We start from the raw sequence: 14,915 nt of genomic DNA on the forward strand, positions 1-14,915 counted from the left end.
TGAAACTCCAAGTTAGATAAATAATAACCAAAAATGTGTGTGGTTTGTTGCTGCATTAAGTGGCCTTCACGATAAAAGTGGTTTGCCTGGAGATCAAAGATCTGCCAATATGTATGATTGTATTGGATCTGATTGAAAGACTTGGCCTTTTGGTTTATTTGAATTATGAATCAAAAGACTAGTAAATCAAATCTTGCTCGTCCCCATCAGACGGACTGTTGAAGTTTGCTCGACTCTGCCAAGTTTGTATTTAGTCAGTGATGCTTTGATCCTGGTGAGACGCAGCAGATGACTGACAGCTTTAACAAATGTAGTACGTAGTGAAGCGGCAGTGATGTTACTGCCATTGTTAAGCCATCTGAAGGTCAGTCTCTGAATAGCAAATTGATCATTATTTCTATGACCCTGGCTGTGACTCTGCTGAGAGCAAATGACAGCAGGGCTTATTAGTCGACGTTGCCAGAGATTTCGGGGGCATTTCCATTGACCCATCTTTGCCCATATTCAGACGCTCTACAAATGCCCTGTGGAGTTCACAGGGCACTTTAGTTTCTACATCCACTGAATTAATGTCACATTGAGAGGGGAGACAGAGTATTGCTCCATAATTTGCTAGCTTTCAAACAGATTTAGAGATTGAAAGAAAACTAATGATGAAGTTGATGCTGCTTGCAGATTTGTTTAGTGTGTTGTGCACACAGCTTGGTAAACATCCAGCCCTTTGACCAGGCAGCTGAGGAATGAAGACATGCGGTTACGGTACATGTATTTGGCAGTACACCTGCTTCTTCTGTTTCCCCTCTCTTTTTCTTTTTCTTTTCTTTTCCAAGTCTTCTTATCTCCTCAGCGTGATATTCTATCACACATGTAGACTGAGACGCACACACTGCTGCTGCAGAGCCACAGAGCCACAGGGTACAGTGGCGCTGCTCCACAGCACTCGTGTGCTGTGAACAACACGTCAGTGAACACATAAATTGTGCAGACACGCACACTCGTGCCTCAGCCCTCGTGTTGAGCGCCTGCTTAGTGTCTGATGTGATTCATAGCTATGGAGGGACGAACCTCCTGCTGGCACCTGCGTTGGGTCACTGATGCTGCCCTCTAGTGACACATGGCTGCTGCCTGCACGCTGAAGGGGGCAGAAGTGGAACCAGGTTTCCTTCAAGTCCCCCTAAAGAGGCATTTTAAAATTCGTAAAAATTCTTTGATTAAAATTGTTTTCCCACAAAAAAGTTGTTAAAAAAAACTCTCAAAGAGGCTAAAACATCTACTACTTAATTTTTTTGATCAATAAAATTACAATGTGGCAGCAAGGCAATAAAAAACATTTCTTCTAATACATTCATTTGGGTTCAAACGTGACCTCATTAGTAGGGGTGTGCCAAAAAATCGATTCACATAAGAATCGCAATTCTCATTTAATATGATTCAGAATCAATATAAAATGTCCCAAAATCGATTAAAAAAAATTTAAAAAAGTGAAACAAATCTGCTGGCTGTCGGCTTCCATTTCCTTAGAATTTAAAAGGCAGCATGTTTAACTGCACTTTTTTTTTTTATATAAAGAGGCACTTTTAATTTTGTTACTTAAGCAATATGTGATATTACTTATATGCAACAGTTTCAACAACTCAATCTAAGCATGGATACATGTTTAAAATATATGTGAAAAAGACACTTTAGTCATTCTGTCTCATGAGGATCCTCATGTAGATCATGAGGATCCGTTGCACACCGATAGACTGAAGCAGAAATCATTATGAGTCAAAACGTTTTGAATCAAAAATCGATTTTGAATCGAATCGTAGCCCCAAAAATCTGAATTAAATCTAATCGTGAGATAGTAAAAGATTCCCACCCCTACTCATTAGATTTTGGTGGTCACGGATAAAGATCACAATGACCTCATAAAACATGTGAGTTCATGCATCCATGACACAATTTAACACAAATGTCTCAATAGGATCATAAAATGATCATGTGATATCATTTTTCATCCAAATATATCTAAATGGTCAAAGGTCAAATTCATGGTGACGTCATACTATTCTGATACATACACTCGTGACCATTATTTGATGCTGTAACTCAAGACGAGGAGACTGTGGCCATATTTCCTGCAGCTTGGCAGGTAGCGTGGTGATTTAAAATAATTGAGCTCTCTTATCTCTCCAGTTAAAAAGAGACTTAGTGGCTAAACTACATGACCCTTCGACTTGTCAGGAAAGAGAGATCACCTTGTGGAGACCGAGTTGTAATGAATTTGCACTAGGTTGCCCTCACTCAAAAGAATGGACTTAGACTCGTATTCAATTATTTCCCACTGGAAACACTTATTCATCACAGTTACTGCTGGTTGACTTTGTTTTTGTTCCCCACTTGCCTCCTTGCAGAGAGATTGGTAATTTGTCCAACCTTGGTGGTCATACCCGCCAATTACACGCCTGTCTAAAGGTTGTTCCGTTTGGTACAGGACAACTTGATAGGAAATGGAAGTGGCAGGGCGGTTATGTGTGTGGAGGAGATACATACTCACATATCCTTTAGGTAAATGTGTGTGAATGTGGAGACGTAAACACACTGAATACAAAAAAAATGTCAGCCCTAGCTGGGAGTCCCTGCACTTGTGCGTCCTGAATACCATCCAACTTTGTTTTCCATTCACCCCAGAATTAAAAAGGCAACTAGGACAGAGCGCAAACAGCAGCAGCATTAAAATGTGTGGGCAGGGAGGGTAACATGAGGCCGGTGCATAGTCAATGTGCTGGAGGGTCACAGCAAGGACCTCTTGTGAATATATGAATAAGGAAGCCTGGAAGAAAAAATCTCCCCTGTGAATTAACATCTCCTCCTCCTTGACCTTCCCTTCCCACACCAGAGTTGTGTTTGTCGACATTCTAGGAGTCAAGTTGTGTAGTTTATTTCCACCTAAGTAGGCTCATCCCTTTCCTTCTTGTGCACAGGACGAGATGAGCTAATATTTGTGTGTTGTTAGATAATCAAAAACTCGTCCATTCTTTACTTTATGTTTGTAAGCTTATCTCACTCACGCATACCTGTTGTCTAACCTCTTTTACTGACCAGTCGCACCATTGTACACAGTTGCTGTATCTCCTCTCACACAGGCTAAGCTGATTGAGCCTGTTGTCTGTCAGGTTAACTGTAGCTCACAAACTGGATAGATGGCTCAGAGCTCAGGTTGAACAACAAATTGGAGCCAGAGGCTACATACGAGGTGCTCAGCATGCTGAGCGTGCTGAGTGTACGTGTTCCTTTGAAGCTGCAAGTGTGTGTGCATTTAAGCTGTTTTTGTCTTGTTATTCTATGTGCATGGACATAACTCGGTGTGTGTGTGTTCATTACATTAGGACTGCATAATACAACAGCTGTCTACTGTATTACCTGTATGTTGGTAATGGGCGTAGCAATGTTGGACAAAGATGAGAAATTGATCCCTGTTGGTCCAGGTTGCTGTTTATGTTGCAGCTCTTTAATTGTGCTGAATATAACTGACTGCTGAACTGAATTCTACCACCCTGTACCTGTACTCACTGATTCATTTGCTCTACCCCTTTAACTCTTCAGCACTTCATGTCAGGAGTATACATGTAGACATAATAGAGGTTTACAGATGTTAATGGTGCAGATGCTACTGTAAAGACGTGGGCTGCATTGTTTCCAGCATGTGACTCAGTCTCCTGGTGAGTCATCCCAGCTCCAGCCGCTTGCTGCTGCTTCCTGAGCAAGGGCATTTTCCTGAATATAGAGAGGTCACCATGCTACCTTCATCCTATTCTGACCAGTGCATATGAGCATACTCTCGTGTCAGATGCTGTGAATGTACATACGATTACTTAGAAATGTGGTGTATTTTTGAAATCATGACCATTTTCCTTGAGGATGTAAAAAGACACAATTATGCAATAGATTAATTGTGGGGGTACTAGTCCTCTCGTTAATGCTGAAAAGTGATGGTTTTATACAGGTTTTGTACCAATAAACAAATTGTCATAAATGCCTGCCCATAGAAACACAATGTTGTTGGATTAAGGCAACACACTGTTTGTCACAGAGCAAGGCTCTCTCCCCTGTTTTAAGTCTCCTTACTAACCCTGCGGCATCAGATTTAGGATTTTACTTGGAATGAGCGTGTTTCCCAAAATGTTGAACTATTTCTTTAATAGGTATTAGGCCAGATTCAGGAAAACAACAATTTCAAGGTTAATAGTTGATCTTTCTGATAATATAGGTCTACCCCTAGCTTGGATATGATCTCTTCCTGGAAACACTTGCTCCAGGCAGAAAAGCATAAGACTCGCATGGTGCACGTCCCCTCAGAACCTCGCAGACTGTGTACTTGTCAAGATCTTCATCCGCACTGGAGATCATGAGGACAGATTGGTTTGAATGGGACCATTCATCTGGTACCCACAGCCATGAAGTGCCACTTGTTGATGCTGTTGTTGTTTTTTTTATTTTTATTACCGTTGAAAATGAATTTCCCCAGACCATATTCTGTTGGTAAATGGTTGTTTTATGTCTGACAGCGTAATGAAGACACCTTTTGTGAACACTGGAGCCTTTTTTGCGGCGAGGTGATACAAAATTAAACAAATAAAATCAAAGGACGAGCATCTCCCACCTCCGGCATGACATCTGGCAGATCCAAGAAAATAAAAACACTAGGAGGACAAGAAAAGTCGAAAATATAGAAGTGGAGCAATTTGCCTCTCGGCCCTGCTTTGGCTGAGTGTGTGTTTGTTCTCTGCAGAGGTCATTGAAGTGGCATATTAACTGAACTCGGAGAGCAGAGTGCTCATTGATTTGTCTTCTTCACATCAAAACTCTGAAGAGAGGAAGGTGCTCCTTGATTTTCTGTTTTGAAAGTTGTTCTCTTGAACTATAATACACACCGGCACGGATGATGCCATGCCTAACTTACCATAATTACATCATCTGTAACATCAGTCTTCATTAAAGGCTCACAGCGGGGTTCATCTCACAGAAGAGCGCTCTGATGTATGTGTGTTGGCAACTGGCAAGCATTGCTGTTCATGTCTGCGTGGTGTGTAGCTGTGACAGTGATTTGTAATGGCATTATCAGGAACATGTGTCACTGACGACATCCGAAACAAACCACTTTCACAATGTCATTGAATATAGATACTACAATAATATGTGTGGAGACTCAATTCTCAAACTCAGGTTTTTTTTTTAGTTTTTTTTTAGTTTATCTCTTTGTTTTACTAGGTTGGTATAGAATTTGTTTAGTTGCCTAGAACAACCACTTTTTACTCAAAATATCTGTGCACATGTGATTAACTCCTGATAAGAAAATGAACAACTGTTAAAGTTACCATGAAATGACAATTGTGTGGTTTCAAAATCATGATTTTTAGCAGCAGTGGAGCAGCAGCTTGGAAAAAGAGGCGACTGATGATAACCTGGGATCTTAACCAGCCCGGTTTCACTAACTATTCCATACTTTAGAGGTGACATTGTAGAAACAAAGAAAGGTGAAAATCAGAGGAGCTTTATCGGTATTTCAACACTGACAATATGACAATAGGCAGAATTCAAATATAATGCAACGATGTCATGAATATGCTCCATCAGCCCCTTTCTGACCTTTCAACCAGTGATTTTTCATAGAGGGACTGTGGTCCATTGATTTATTATTGTACTATTTAGAGTGCTGCTCACAAAAAGTTTTGCTCAATACACATTAACATGGTCTGTTCCAGTGTTCACAGATACACTAGACTTGCTCATTTCTCCACTAACTTGGTCCTTGTTCACAGGAACTGGAGAGAGTGACGGCGTTACAGACCAACCTGCAGTTGGCAGCCGTCATTTGCACTAATGCAAGGAGGTAATGATGTTCTATTACATACGATCTATTCATTGAATTAAGTAGCTCTTGTAATAGCGCTTTCAAACCAAATCTGCATACTAAGTGTTTTTTCACGCTGAGATAACTGCTCCGTCCCTTCGTATCGTATTACTTGTGGTCACATGACAAATGATTCTGTCTTGTCTGCCCTTGAAAGAAAGTAGCTCAAAATGAAACACACCAGTAGAATATACTATATACTTTCTGTTATAACACATCTTTAGTCTTTATTTATTAGGCTTGTTACAGTATTATCTTGTCGCCGATAAGACAACAACCATTTGTCCTCGTGTTAGTCTGTCTGTACTGTATGTTGTTTTTCTTTTAGTCTTATCGGTAACACTTTACAATAAGGGTCCTTTAATTAACGTTAGTTAGTACATTATTAAGCATTAATTAACTGTTTACAGATATATTAACAATCATTATTATGTATTACTTAGGATTAGGAAACACATTAATTAATGTAGCCTATTAGTAAGCAGTACATTAATGTTTACTACTCAAAGTTAGTTAATAAATTATTAAGTAATAATAAAAGTTGAATAATGTAATTTGTTATCATTATGTATGCATTACTCAGCATTAATTAACACATTAGTTTATATATTAATGCTTTTTTTTTTTTAAGTATATTTTTTTGGCATTTTTACCTTTATTTGATAGCACAGTATAGACAGACAGGAAAGGGGGAGGCAGAGAGAGGGGGAATGACATGCAGGAAAGGTCTGCCCGACGTGGGATTCGAACCGGGGACGCCTGCTTTAACCACTGCGCCACGCACCGCCCCTATATATTAATGCTTAATAATGTACTAACTAACTAACCCTTATTGTAAAGCGTTACCGTCATATCAATTTTGTGCTTCATGTTTCAAGTGGTCAGAATGCTCAGGTACACAATGTGATGAACAGATTTGCTAGTTATAGTTCTACTGTCGGCTCAGTAATATGAAATAACATTTCCCTGTATTGATGCTATGTTCTCGCTTCCCCGTTCACATCTTTCCTGCAGACAACTGAGTGTGGCAAAGGAGGGGTTCACCGAGGCCAGCCTGGGTCTGCTGGCCAATCAGAGAAGACGACAACTGCTGACAGGCTTGCTCAAGTCTCTGAGGACCATCAAGACGCTGGTATACATTCACTGACACGATTGTAAATAGTATGTGGCTTTAGTGTAAAAGCCATGAACATCCGAGAGACGCGCGCCAGCTCAACTATCCTAAAGTTACTACTACATCATTTTTGGGGCTGTGATCTAAAGCTTCCGTCTGGTTCAACGCCAAAACAAAATTAGCAGTTTTCTTGCCAACATGGCTGCCACACCCTGCACAGATCGACACTCAGCGTGACACCTCATGGTTAATTAAATGAAAGCCAAAATCTGTTTGGGCCAGATAAAACCCAGACAACAGTCTTCAAACTCCAGGAAAGAACTGTGTCAGACTCAGCTACTGAAGGTCACCGATGTGCCTCAATGCACCATATATACCAGACATCCTCTATTTTATCCATCTCTTCACTTGCTTTCATTATATGCTTTATCCGTGAACGTGTGAACGACAACAGGATGTTTCCAACATGGTCACAGCTGGAAGGGAAAACTAATGCAGAACTGGTTGTCACTCGTGATTGTGGCCTATTTGTTATTTGATGCTGTATTGACGTCCTCTTCCTCTTCCTGTCAATCTTCCCTTCACAGCAAAGAACAGATGTAAGACTCAGCGAGATGCTTGAGGTATTGACACACACACACACACACACACACACACACACACACACACACACACACACACACACACACACACACACACACACACACACAGATGTGTTTATAACTGACTTGAAAGGTAAAAAATAATACGGATTCTACATTGAAAAACAAACCCACACAAACATGAGCCATTTCATAAGAAGACAGTTGTATCACACTGGATCAACACAAAATGATATGATATTGATTTGGTGTTTATTGAATGGGAACAGACTACACTCTGTAAAGTTTGTGTGTGTGTGTTTTTTTTTAACTAAATGTCTCTCCTTTGTGTTGCTCCAGGAGGAAGACTACCCAGGTGCAATCCAGCTCTGCCTGGAGTGTCAAAAGGCTGCCAGCACCTTCAAACACTACAGCTGCATCAGGTACCGTATGAGCAGATACAGTAGATGGAACGATATTTAGTTGTATCCAAATGGGAATACACACTGGGCTCCGTTTACTGTAGGCGCTTGGAAAGTTTTCTGACCTTTCGGATCTTTGTCGAGTAAAATATGACATATATTAGATCATTCTGAGTCCGATGTCAACTCCTTTTACACAGAGGAAACTAGGAAATTGGTCTCCTTTAAATCGAAACCCTATGTTGCCTCTGAAATACAGATCAAAGAATACCATATGTTTTTTGTCTTAACCTTGTTTTTTTCTCTCACTGTTGGAATTTAATAAAAGTTGTGTTAAGGGGCTTTTTATTTCCTCTTGTTTTACTCATCATTGCCTTGAGGCTAGTCTGTTGCATTGACTGTGACAGTCAGAGCAATTTTCTTGAGTTTGAACTATCTGCAGACCTTATCGACGGGCTTTTAGCTGAGTGGAAATTGTCCACAGCAGGACGTTCTCAGTGAATATAAGCCTGCTGCCACCATAGAGGTTTGAGGCTGAAATGTTTGGAAGATATTCTGAATGCAGCTGCCTGCTTTAAGAATAGTGCTTATCTCCTTAGGTACCACCAGTTTAAATATAGTTGTTGAACTGAAGAGAATCAGCTTATAAGATAAAGAGGCACTGTTAGGGCGACACAACAAACCTCTTTCTCTCTACTCTCGTCTTTTTAAGAGTACAAGTCAGATTTGAAAATACTTGGCCGTATTGAAGGGTATTGTCATGTGCACAGGGAAAGATGTTGAGTATCTGAGGGAAAGTTGTCCGTGTCCCTTTGATTTTCTGTGTAATTGTGCCCAATTTGTGGCAGCAGGTGGGAACCTCAGCGCTCCATTTTTCTGTATTGATTAAGCATTGATCAGAAATGAATGTCATCGCTGGCTTCCTGCCTCCTCCTGTGACACTTTGTGTAGAATATTCTATCAACTTCTTCCCTGGCTTCCAAAACACACATCCATGTACACTTTTATATTTCTTTTCTGTTTCAAACCAACTTCTCGACATTAAAAAAAAAAAAAAAAGTCTTGGTAATCTATTGGTAACCAACCTTGCGGGAATTGTCAAGCATAATCTCAACAGTGACACAAAAACTAACTCTGACTTACCACAGTGAATTAACAGTGGAGCTGGAGACAATGCAGGTTTTGCTGTAATAATGCCACTTGAGTGATTGAGTGACTGGTGGGAAATAATCGATGAGGCGCAGGGGGATTGTTGTGATGCGGAAAATTCCTCCCACTGTTCCCTCCCACCGGCAGCTGCTGTTTATTTGTGTGGATATCACTTTTGTTTTCACAGTGTCATTAATTTGCCATTAATGGTGTTCCATGTCCGTGATGAGAGTCTGCTGAATGTGCTGGGGGGAGGGAGACGTGCAGGACAGACCCATGCGCCGTTTTGCCATCAATGATAAAGTGCATTTTTCAATGTGGGAATGTGATGAGAAGAAGCACTTAAAGCTATGAATTTCATAACCTCCAGTGTTTCATAACCTCCAGTGTCAGTGTATTCACTCACTGTAAACATGCTGTGACAGCCGGGTGGTCATTGTTTCGCCGTCCTCATCTGTGCTTTCTTCGGCAGTATGCTAATGCCACTTCCCTGAATGTATTCGTTTTTAACAGTTGTGCATTGATCGCACATCTGTCACACTTTGCATTAGCATGCAACCTAGCGCTTTGGCTCTCTGCCCAAAATTGCTAGAGCCCTGACTGCAGCATTTCCCTCAATAAGCAGCCACTGGCCGGTCTGCTGCACTCTGGTTTAACCTTGTAGCTCTGCTCTCCCATGTGCTGCTGAATGCCCTACACACAGCCATGCCTCTCCCCTTCCTTTGTCCATGTCCCCAGCCTTTTAAAAGTCAACACTGTTTTCTCAACAAGGCACACAGAGTCTCATAGATCTGTCTCAGTTCATTGTCATCAAACCGTGCACATGGCCAGCTATTGGGCTTCTTAGGACCCTCACACGTCAGCACAGTGTTCAACAAAGGTGTACTCTAGCCTAGAGCTTTGTAGAATAATTATAAAATAGATATGATAATGCTTAGAGGTGTCAGCGCTTGTTTTTTTTTTGTTCATATTTTGTATCTGTTTATAATTATCCACATATTTTATATAAGATATATATAAGAGATGTGTCAAATGTAGTTTGTTACAAAACTACGGCCTGAAGTTGTCACTAAGAATCCAGTCAATGCAGAACTTCTTCATTTCTACTTCTACATTTTAAAGGGATAGCTCAACATTTTGGCAAATTAGCACATTGCCATAATCCCTATTGTCATAGCAGTAGGTTCGTTACCTTTATTTGTTGGTGTAAGCTATTTTTAGAATGGCAGAGCAGAGCCGTGAGCTGCTCAGAGCTACGCTATGGAGGCTCATGGGATTTCTTAGTTTCCCACATCAAACTCATCAAATACACAATCCAACAACTCCAAAACACTCTGGTGGACAAGTTGTGACCTGCACATTCACCACGCTATGAGATAATAACGTTATTATCTCATAGTGGTAGTGTAGCTCTGAGCAGCTCGTGGCTCTGCTCCGCCGTTCTAAAAATAGCTTGCACCGACAATTAAAGGTAACGAACCTACTGCTATGACTATAGGGAGTATGGCATGGGCCAATTTGCCAAAATGTTGAACTATCCCTTTAAGCATTTCAACCAAATCTATTTATCAGGCAAAAGTATCTATCCAGCACATGTCATTTTAGCTGAATGTCCTCCAGATCTCCACTCCAGCTCACTGCCAGCTTATTATTGAGAGAGGTGGTTTTGTTCAGGTGTTGTAATCCTCTGAAGGACAGGGTGGTTCAGCTGCTTCTTCAAGAGCAGCTAAGTGTGGGAAGAAGGGCAAGAGAGGCTGTGTGCTTTTGTCTCGGATGTTTGCTGTCTCAGAAACACAAACAATCTTGTGCAGGCTGTCCAACATGAAACTGCGAGCACTTCACCCAGATCACCAATTTATTCAGAGCCGCAGTGCTTTTGTTGTCTTCATCTTTGCAGATTGTGTCCCAGAGCAGATTTATAAAAGGTTCTCCAACAGTTGTAGTAATGTGTCACTGTTTGTATTGCGCTGAAAACAACAACAACAGGCTCTCAGTCAAATCTTGATCTGAATGTTTTTTCAACTCTGGCAGTTTTACTTCCATCTATACACAATGCTTTTGCCTGCCTCTCCATTTGCCACCAACACTTTTTCAGTTATACTTGTGTCCCTATAAGAGAGAAGATGCTTACCGGTAACTTGAGAGTACTTCACACTCTAATGACACAGTTTAACACAGATTTCTATGATGAAGTGATGTCAAATTCATATCCAAAACAAGGCCAACTCTTACTCCACACACAAATACATTATCAACACACTGGCCATTATTAAATGCTGTAGCTAACGAAGCGGAGATTGCGACCATGTTTGCTGCAACTTGGCAAGGCCACAGTTAAGTCATCTTTGTTTATTTGCAGCCACAGTTCTTTTCATGACGAGGAGCAATTACAGCAGGCTGCTTTAATTATTCGGTAAACCTGTTATCTCCTTTCCAAATATTTGTATTTAATTGGATGTTCACATAAGCTACTGGAGTGAGTAGCCAGTATAACAGACAGACTAATCACAGCTTCTTCAATTAGTGAGCTACCACATATAAAACAATAGAAAAAAACAAAACAAACCACACCGCTCTGCCTGAACCAAGCATCTTCGATTCTTCAAATTTTATTTTCGATTACAATAAAACAGTTACATGTGCCACATTCTTTTTTGCAACACATTTCATCTTTACCACCAACCTCATCAGTCTGATCTCCGTTAGGATAGTCAGGACAGTGTCATCCCCTACTGAGCAGCAGGAGAAGTTGGTCTGATGTTGGTCTGGAGTCAAGGTCTACTCTAGCCTGACAAGCCCGACTATATCATTAAAATGTCTAGTCTGGCAATGACCGGGGGCGGGATGAAGGCTGTCTTTCAAACTGCCTCTGCACGCAATAGGGTAGCGCTACGACCAATCAGAGCAAAGAGCAGGATGACGGCGCAAACTGGTAGATTAAACTTTTCCCATATCCCGTTGGCAAAACACCAAATACATCCTTCTTCTAAATGAATGACTTCAGTGCAGTTTCTTGCTCAGCTTTTAAAGAAAATGACAATTTTAATTCTTTCAAAGTTGATGCCAACGCCGATTCAAACGATTCCTTTGCCAAAGCCATCTTGTCATGTTTTTCACCATCGCAAGTATATGTCGTCATCGCGTTAAGCCCGCCCAACGACTCTCTAAACAGATAGAGCACTGTGATTGGTGAACACAAACGATGTTCAAGACTCAAAAAGTTCCTATGGCTCCTTTCTAGACCCACCTACGGAGCAAATATATTTGCTGCCGCTAGGGGGCGTCTAGATTTCTAGGCTAGGTCTACTCTAGACCTTGCTGAAAAGTTGGGAAGGCGTGTTTAACGGGGTGTTCCCACCAAACGCGATGAACGCGATTGAATCGCGCGTCAAATGAAATCGCGTCGCGCTAGACGCTCCAGTTTTGACGCTGGTTCAATATGCAAAAAACGCCTCGTCGCGGCATCGCGTCGCGCGACGAGCCCGCCCAAACAACAACATTTCTCCCACTATTTCATTCTCTGGCAGAGATAACCACCGTTGCTGCACTGTTCCTGTCCCTGTAGATGGGACAGGAACAGCGGTGTGGGTCTCTGGCTGCAGCGGAGACAGCTCCGTGAACTACTGTGTGACTGACCGCCTGTTGAGTGCTTTGGGACGGGGCGGCGGCTCGCAGCGCCCGCTGGTTGAAAACAGTAGTGATAACGTGCTTTCATGTCCAAATCTCCAAACAAGAAACGTTTGTAACAGCACCGGAAAAGCAACAGTGAAGAGCTGTGGCTTTGCTGCAGCTAATGGGGATCTGAATAATAAACTAAACTAAACCAGAAAACTTCTAATATTGTCAATAGACTCGCTCTGACTAAGCTGCCAAGGGAACACCAGTACGTCCGTACGTCAGCACGTCGGTGACGATCTCAAAGCTGATAGGCTGTCGCGGCGCGTCTTCACGCGAATTCGCCGCAAAAGTTCAATTATTTCAACTCGAGCGATGAAGCGTCATCGCGCCGGGCGGCGCGATGGAGGCGATTTTTCGCGGCCAACGCGTCCATCGCGCCGCGCTATCGCGTCCATCGCATCGCCCGGCGCGATGACGCGACTAATCGCGTGTTTGCATTGACTTTACATGTAATCTCGACGCGCGATGAAGCGTCATCGCGTTTGGTGGGAACACCCCGTAAGAGGGCATGAGGAGGAAGTTCTGCAGAACAACCTCCATCACTACCTCCTGTGGAGAGAGCACTTTACTGTAGAGCTGTGTGCCTCTCGTTTCGGCTTTAAAACCCGTCAGAATATCACAGAGAGTGAAATCAATGTAGTTCAGCTGTTAGTAAATAATGTATCTAATTTGTCTCACTGACAATTTGGAGGTGTGGCCTCTGGGGACTGGGGAGTATTCTGGCCTCAAAACCCAACTTCCCTCATTTTACTGCTGATGTTCGCTGCACACAGCTGAAAGAAGAATTTGATATGAAGTGCAGTCATTGTGTTTTTAGAGATTAATACTAATAAATTATTCCCGTCTGTTCCAAGTGTCCTCTGAAGTCTCGTCCTATCAGTACCAGAAGAGGCTAAACTTTGTCCTCGTTGAAACCCTGCCGCTTAAACTTCCTAAGACTTCGAACACAAACAAAACAGAAGTTTTAACAATTTGTTTCATTATAAAGAAATCTGTGTGACATGAGAGCAGTTCAAGGTGTGATGGTGGACAAGTACAGTTTAGACACTGTCTGTTGAAGCTTTTTAATTTAAAACAACATAGAAACAAGGCTATTTGTCTTGTAATATTTGAGTTTTTTGTTTTGTTTTTCTTCTTATTTTTAAGTTGAAGAAATGCATTGTGTTTCCAAAGTTAATGAGTGATTGCGTGAAATAATTGTGATCTTAATATTGATCAAAATAATTGTTTTGTCATAATCAATGAGTAATTGCATGTCTGAAGTGAAATTATCCAAAATACTTAATTTCTTTGACTTATGATTATTTTCACAGTCGGTGCCAAATCTTGATGGATCCAAGTTCTACGTGCAAACTCTTACAAACTAATGTGGGACCGTGCTCATGGAGAAAGGGCCAAAACTCTAGAGCCAAATATCTTAATGCTACATAAGATTTTGCACTTGACAAACAAGAAAACAATCAGTGCACATGTCCTCGTCTGTTGGGATCGGTTTTCTCAGTATTCTTCCTCTTAACCTCCCTGCTTACTCACTTGTGTAATTGCGGTTTCTGTGTTTGGCTTGTTCCCTCTCTGTCTGCCATGTAATTCCACTGCAGCAAATATGGCATCCTCGCAAAATCTAAGCATCCGGCCGACCCTCCAAGCACAGCACACAATGACTGTTTAGCGAGTCAGCAAGTCACCGTGGAGGGACTCGGCCTCCAGGCTCTGTGGACACCTATTGCCGGTGATAATTGAAAAAGGGGTGTTCAAAAAAAAAAAAAAAACGCCCCAATTTCTACATAATTCTATTTCAATCCTCTTGTTCCCTGCAGGGAACAGATTGTTAATTATGTTTTTCTCCTCATCTGTTATTTATGCATTCTGTCTGATCAGGGAAGCGTGTCAGTAAGCAGGGAGGAGCTGCATCTGTACACACATGAGCACTCATAGGACAGTGTGACTAAGTAACATATACAGTGCACGTGCACAATATCAGCAGGTGAACTGGGGGTTTGGCCTTGAGTCGACCTCTTGTGCTGTTCATCAGAAGTCCAGTCCATCAGCCCAGGTCAAGGTTGCTTGACCTTGGC

The 14,915-nt window shown here is 41.7% G+C and overlaps 1 protein-coding gene across 2 annotated transcripts in view; it reads left to right on the forward strand.

Annotated features, from left to right (window-relative positions):
• vps50 (VPS50 EARP/GARPII complex subunit) overlaps positions 1 to 14,915 on the forward strand; it is a 113,329-nt gene that overhangs the window by 20,206 nt on the left and 78,208 nt on the right. For both annotated transcript variants that reach the window (XM_085792050.1, XM_085792051.1), the window contains exons 6-9: positions 5,805 to 5,875; positions 6,911 to 7,028; positions 7,598 to 7,633; positions 7,952 to 8,034. In XM_085792050.1, the coding sequence (XP_085648176.1) occupies positions 5,805 to 5,875; positions 6,911 to 7,028; positions 7,598 to 7,633; positions 7,952 to 8,034 (308 nt within the window). The remainder of the gene's footprint in view (positions 1 to 5,804; positions 5,876 to 6,910; positions 7,029 to 7,597; positions 7,634 to 7,951; positions 8,035 to 14,915) is intronic.

The sequence above is a fragment of the Trachurus japonicus genome, chromosome 11 (genome assembly GCF_045865225.1).
Source record: "Trachurus japonicus isolate A0001 chromosome 11, Traja_1.0".
NCBI classification, from domain to species: Eukaryota; Metazoa; Chordata; class Actinopteri; order Carangiformes; family Carangidae; genus Trachurus; species Trachurus japonicus.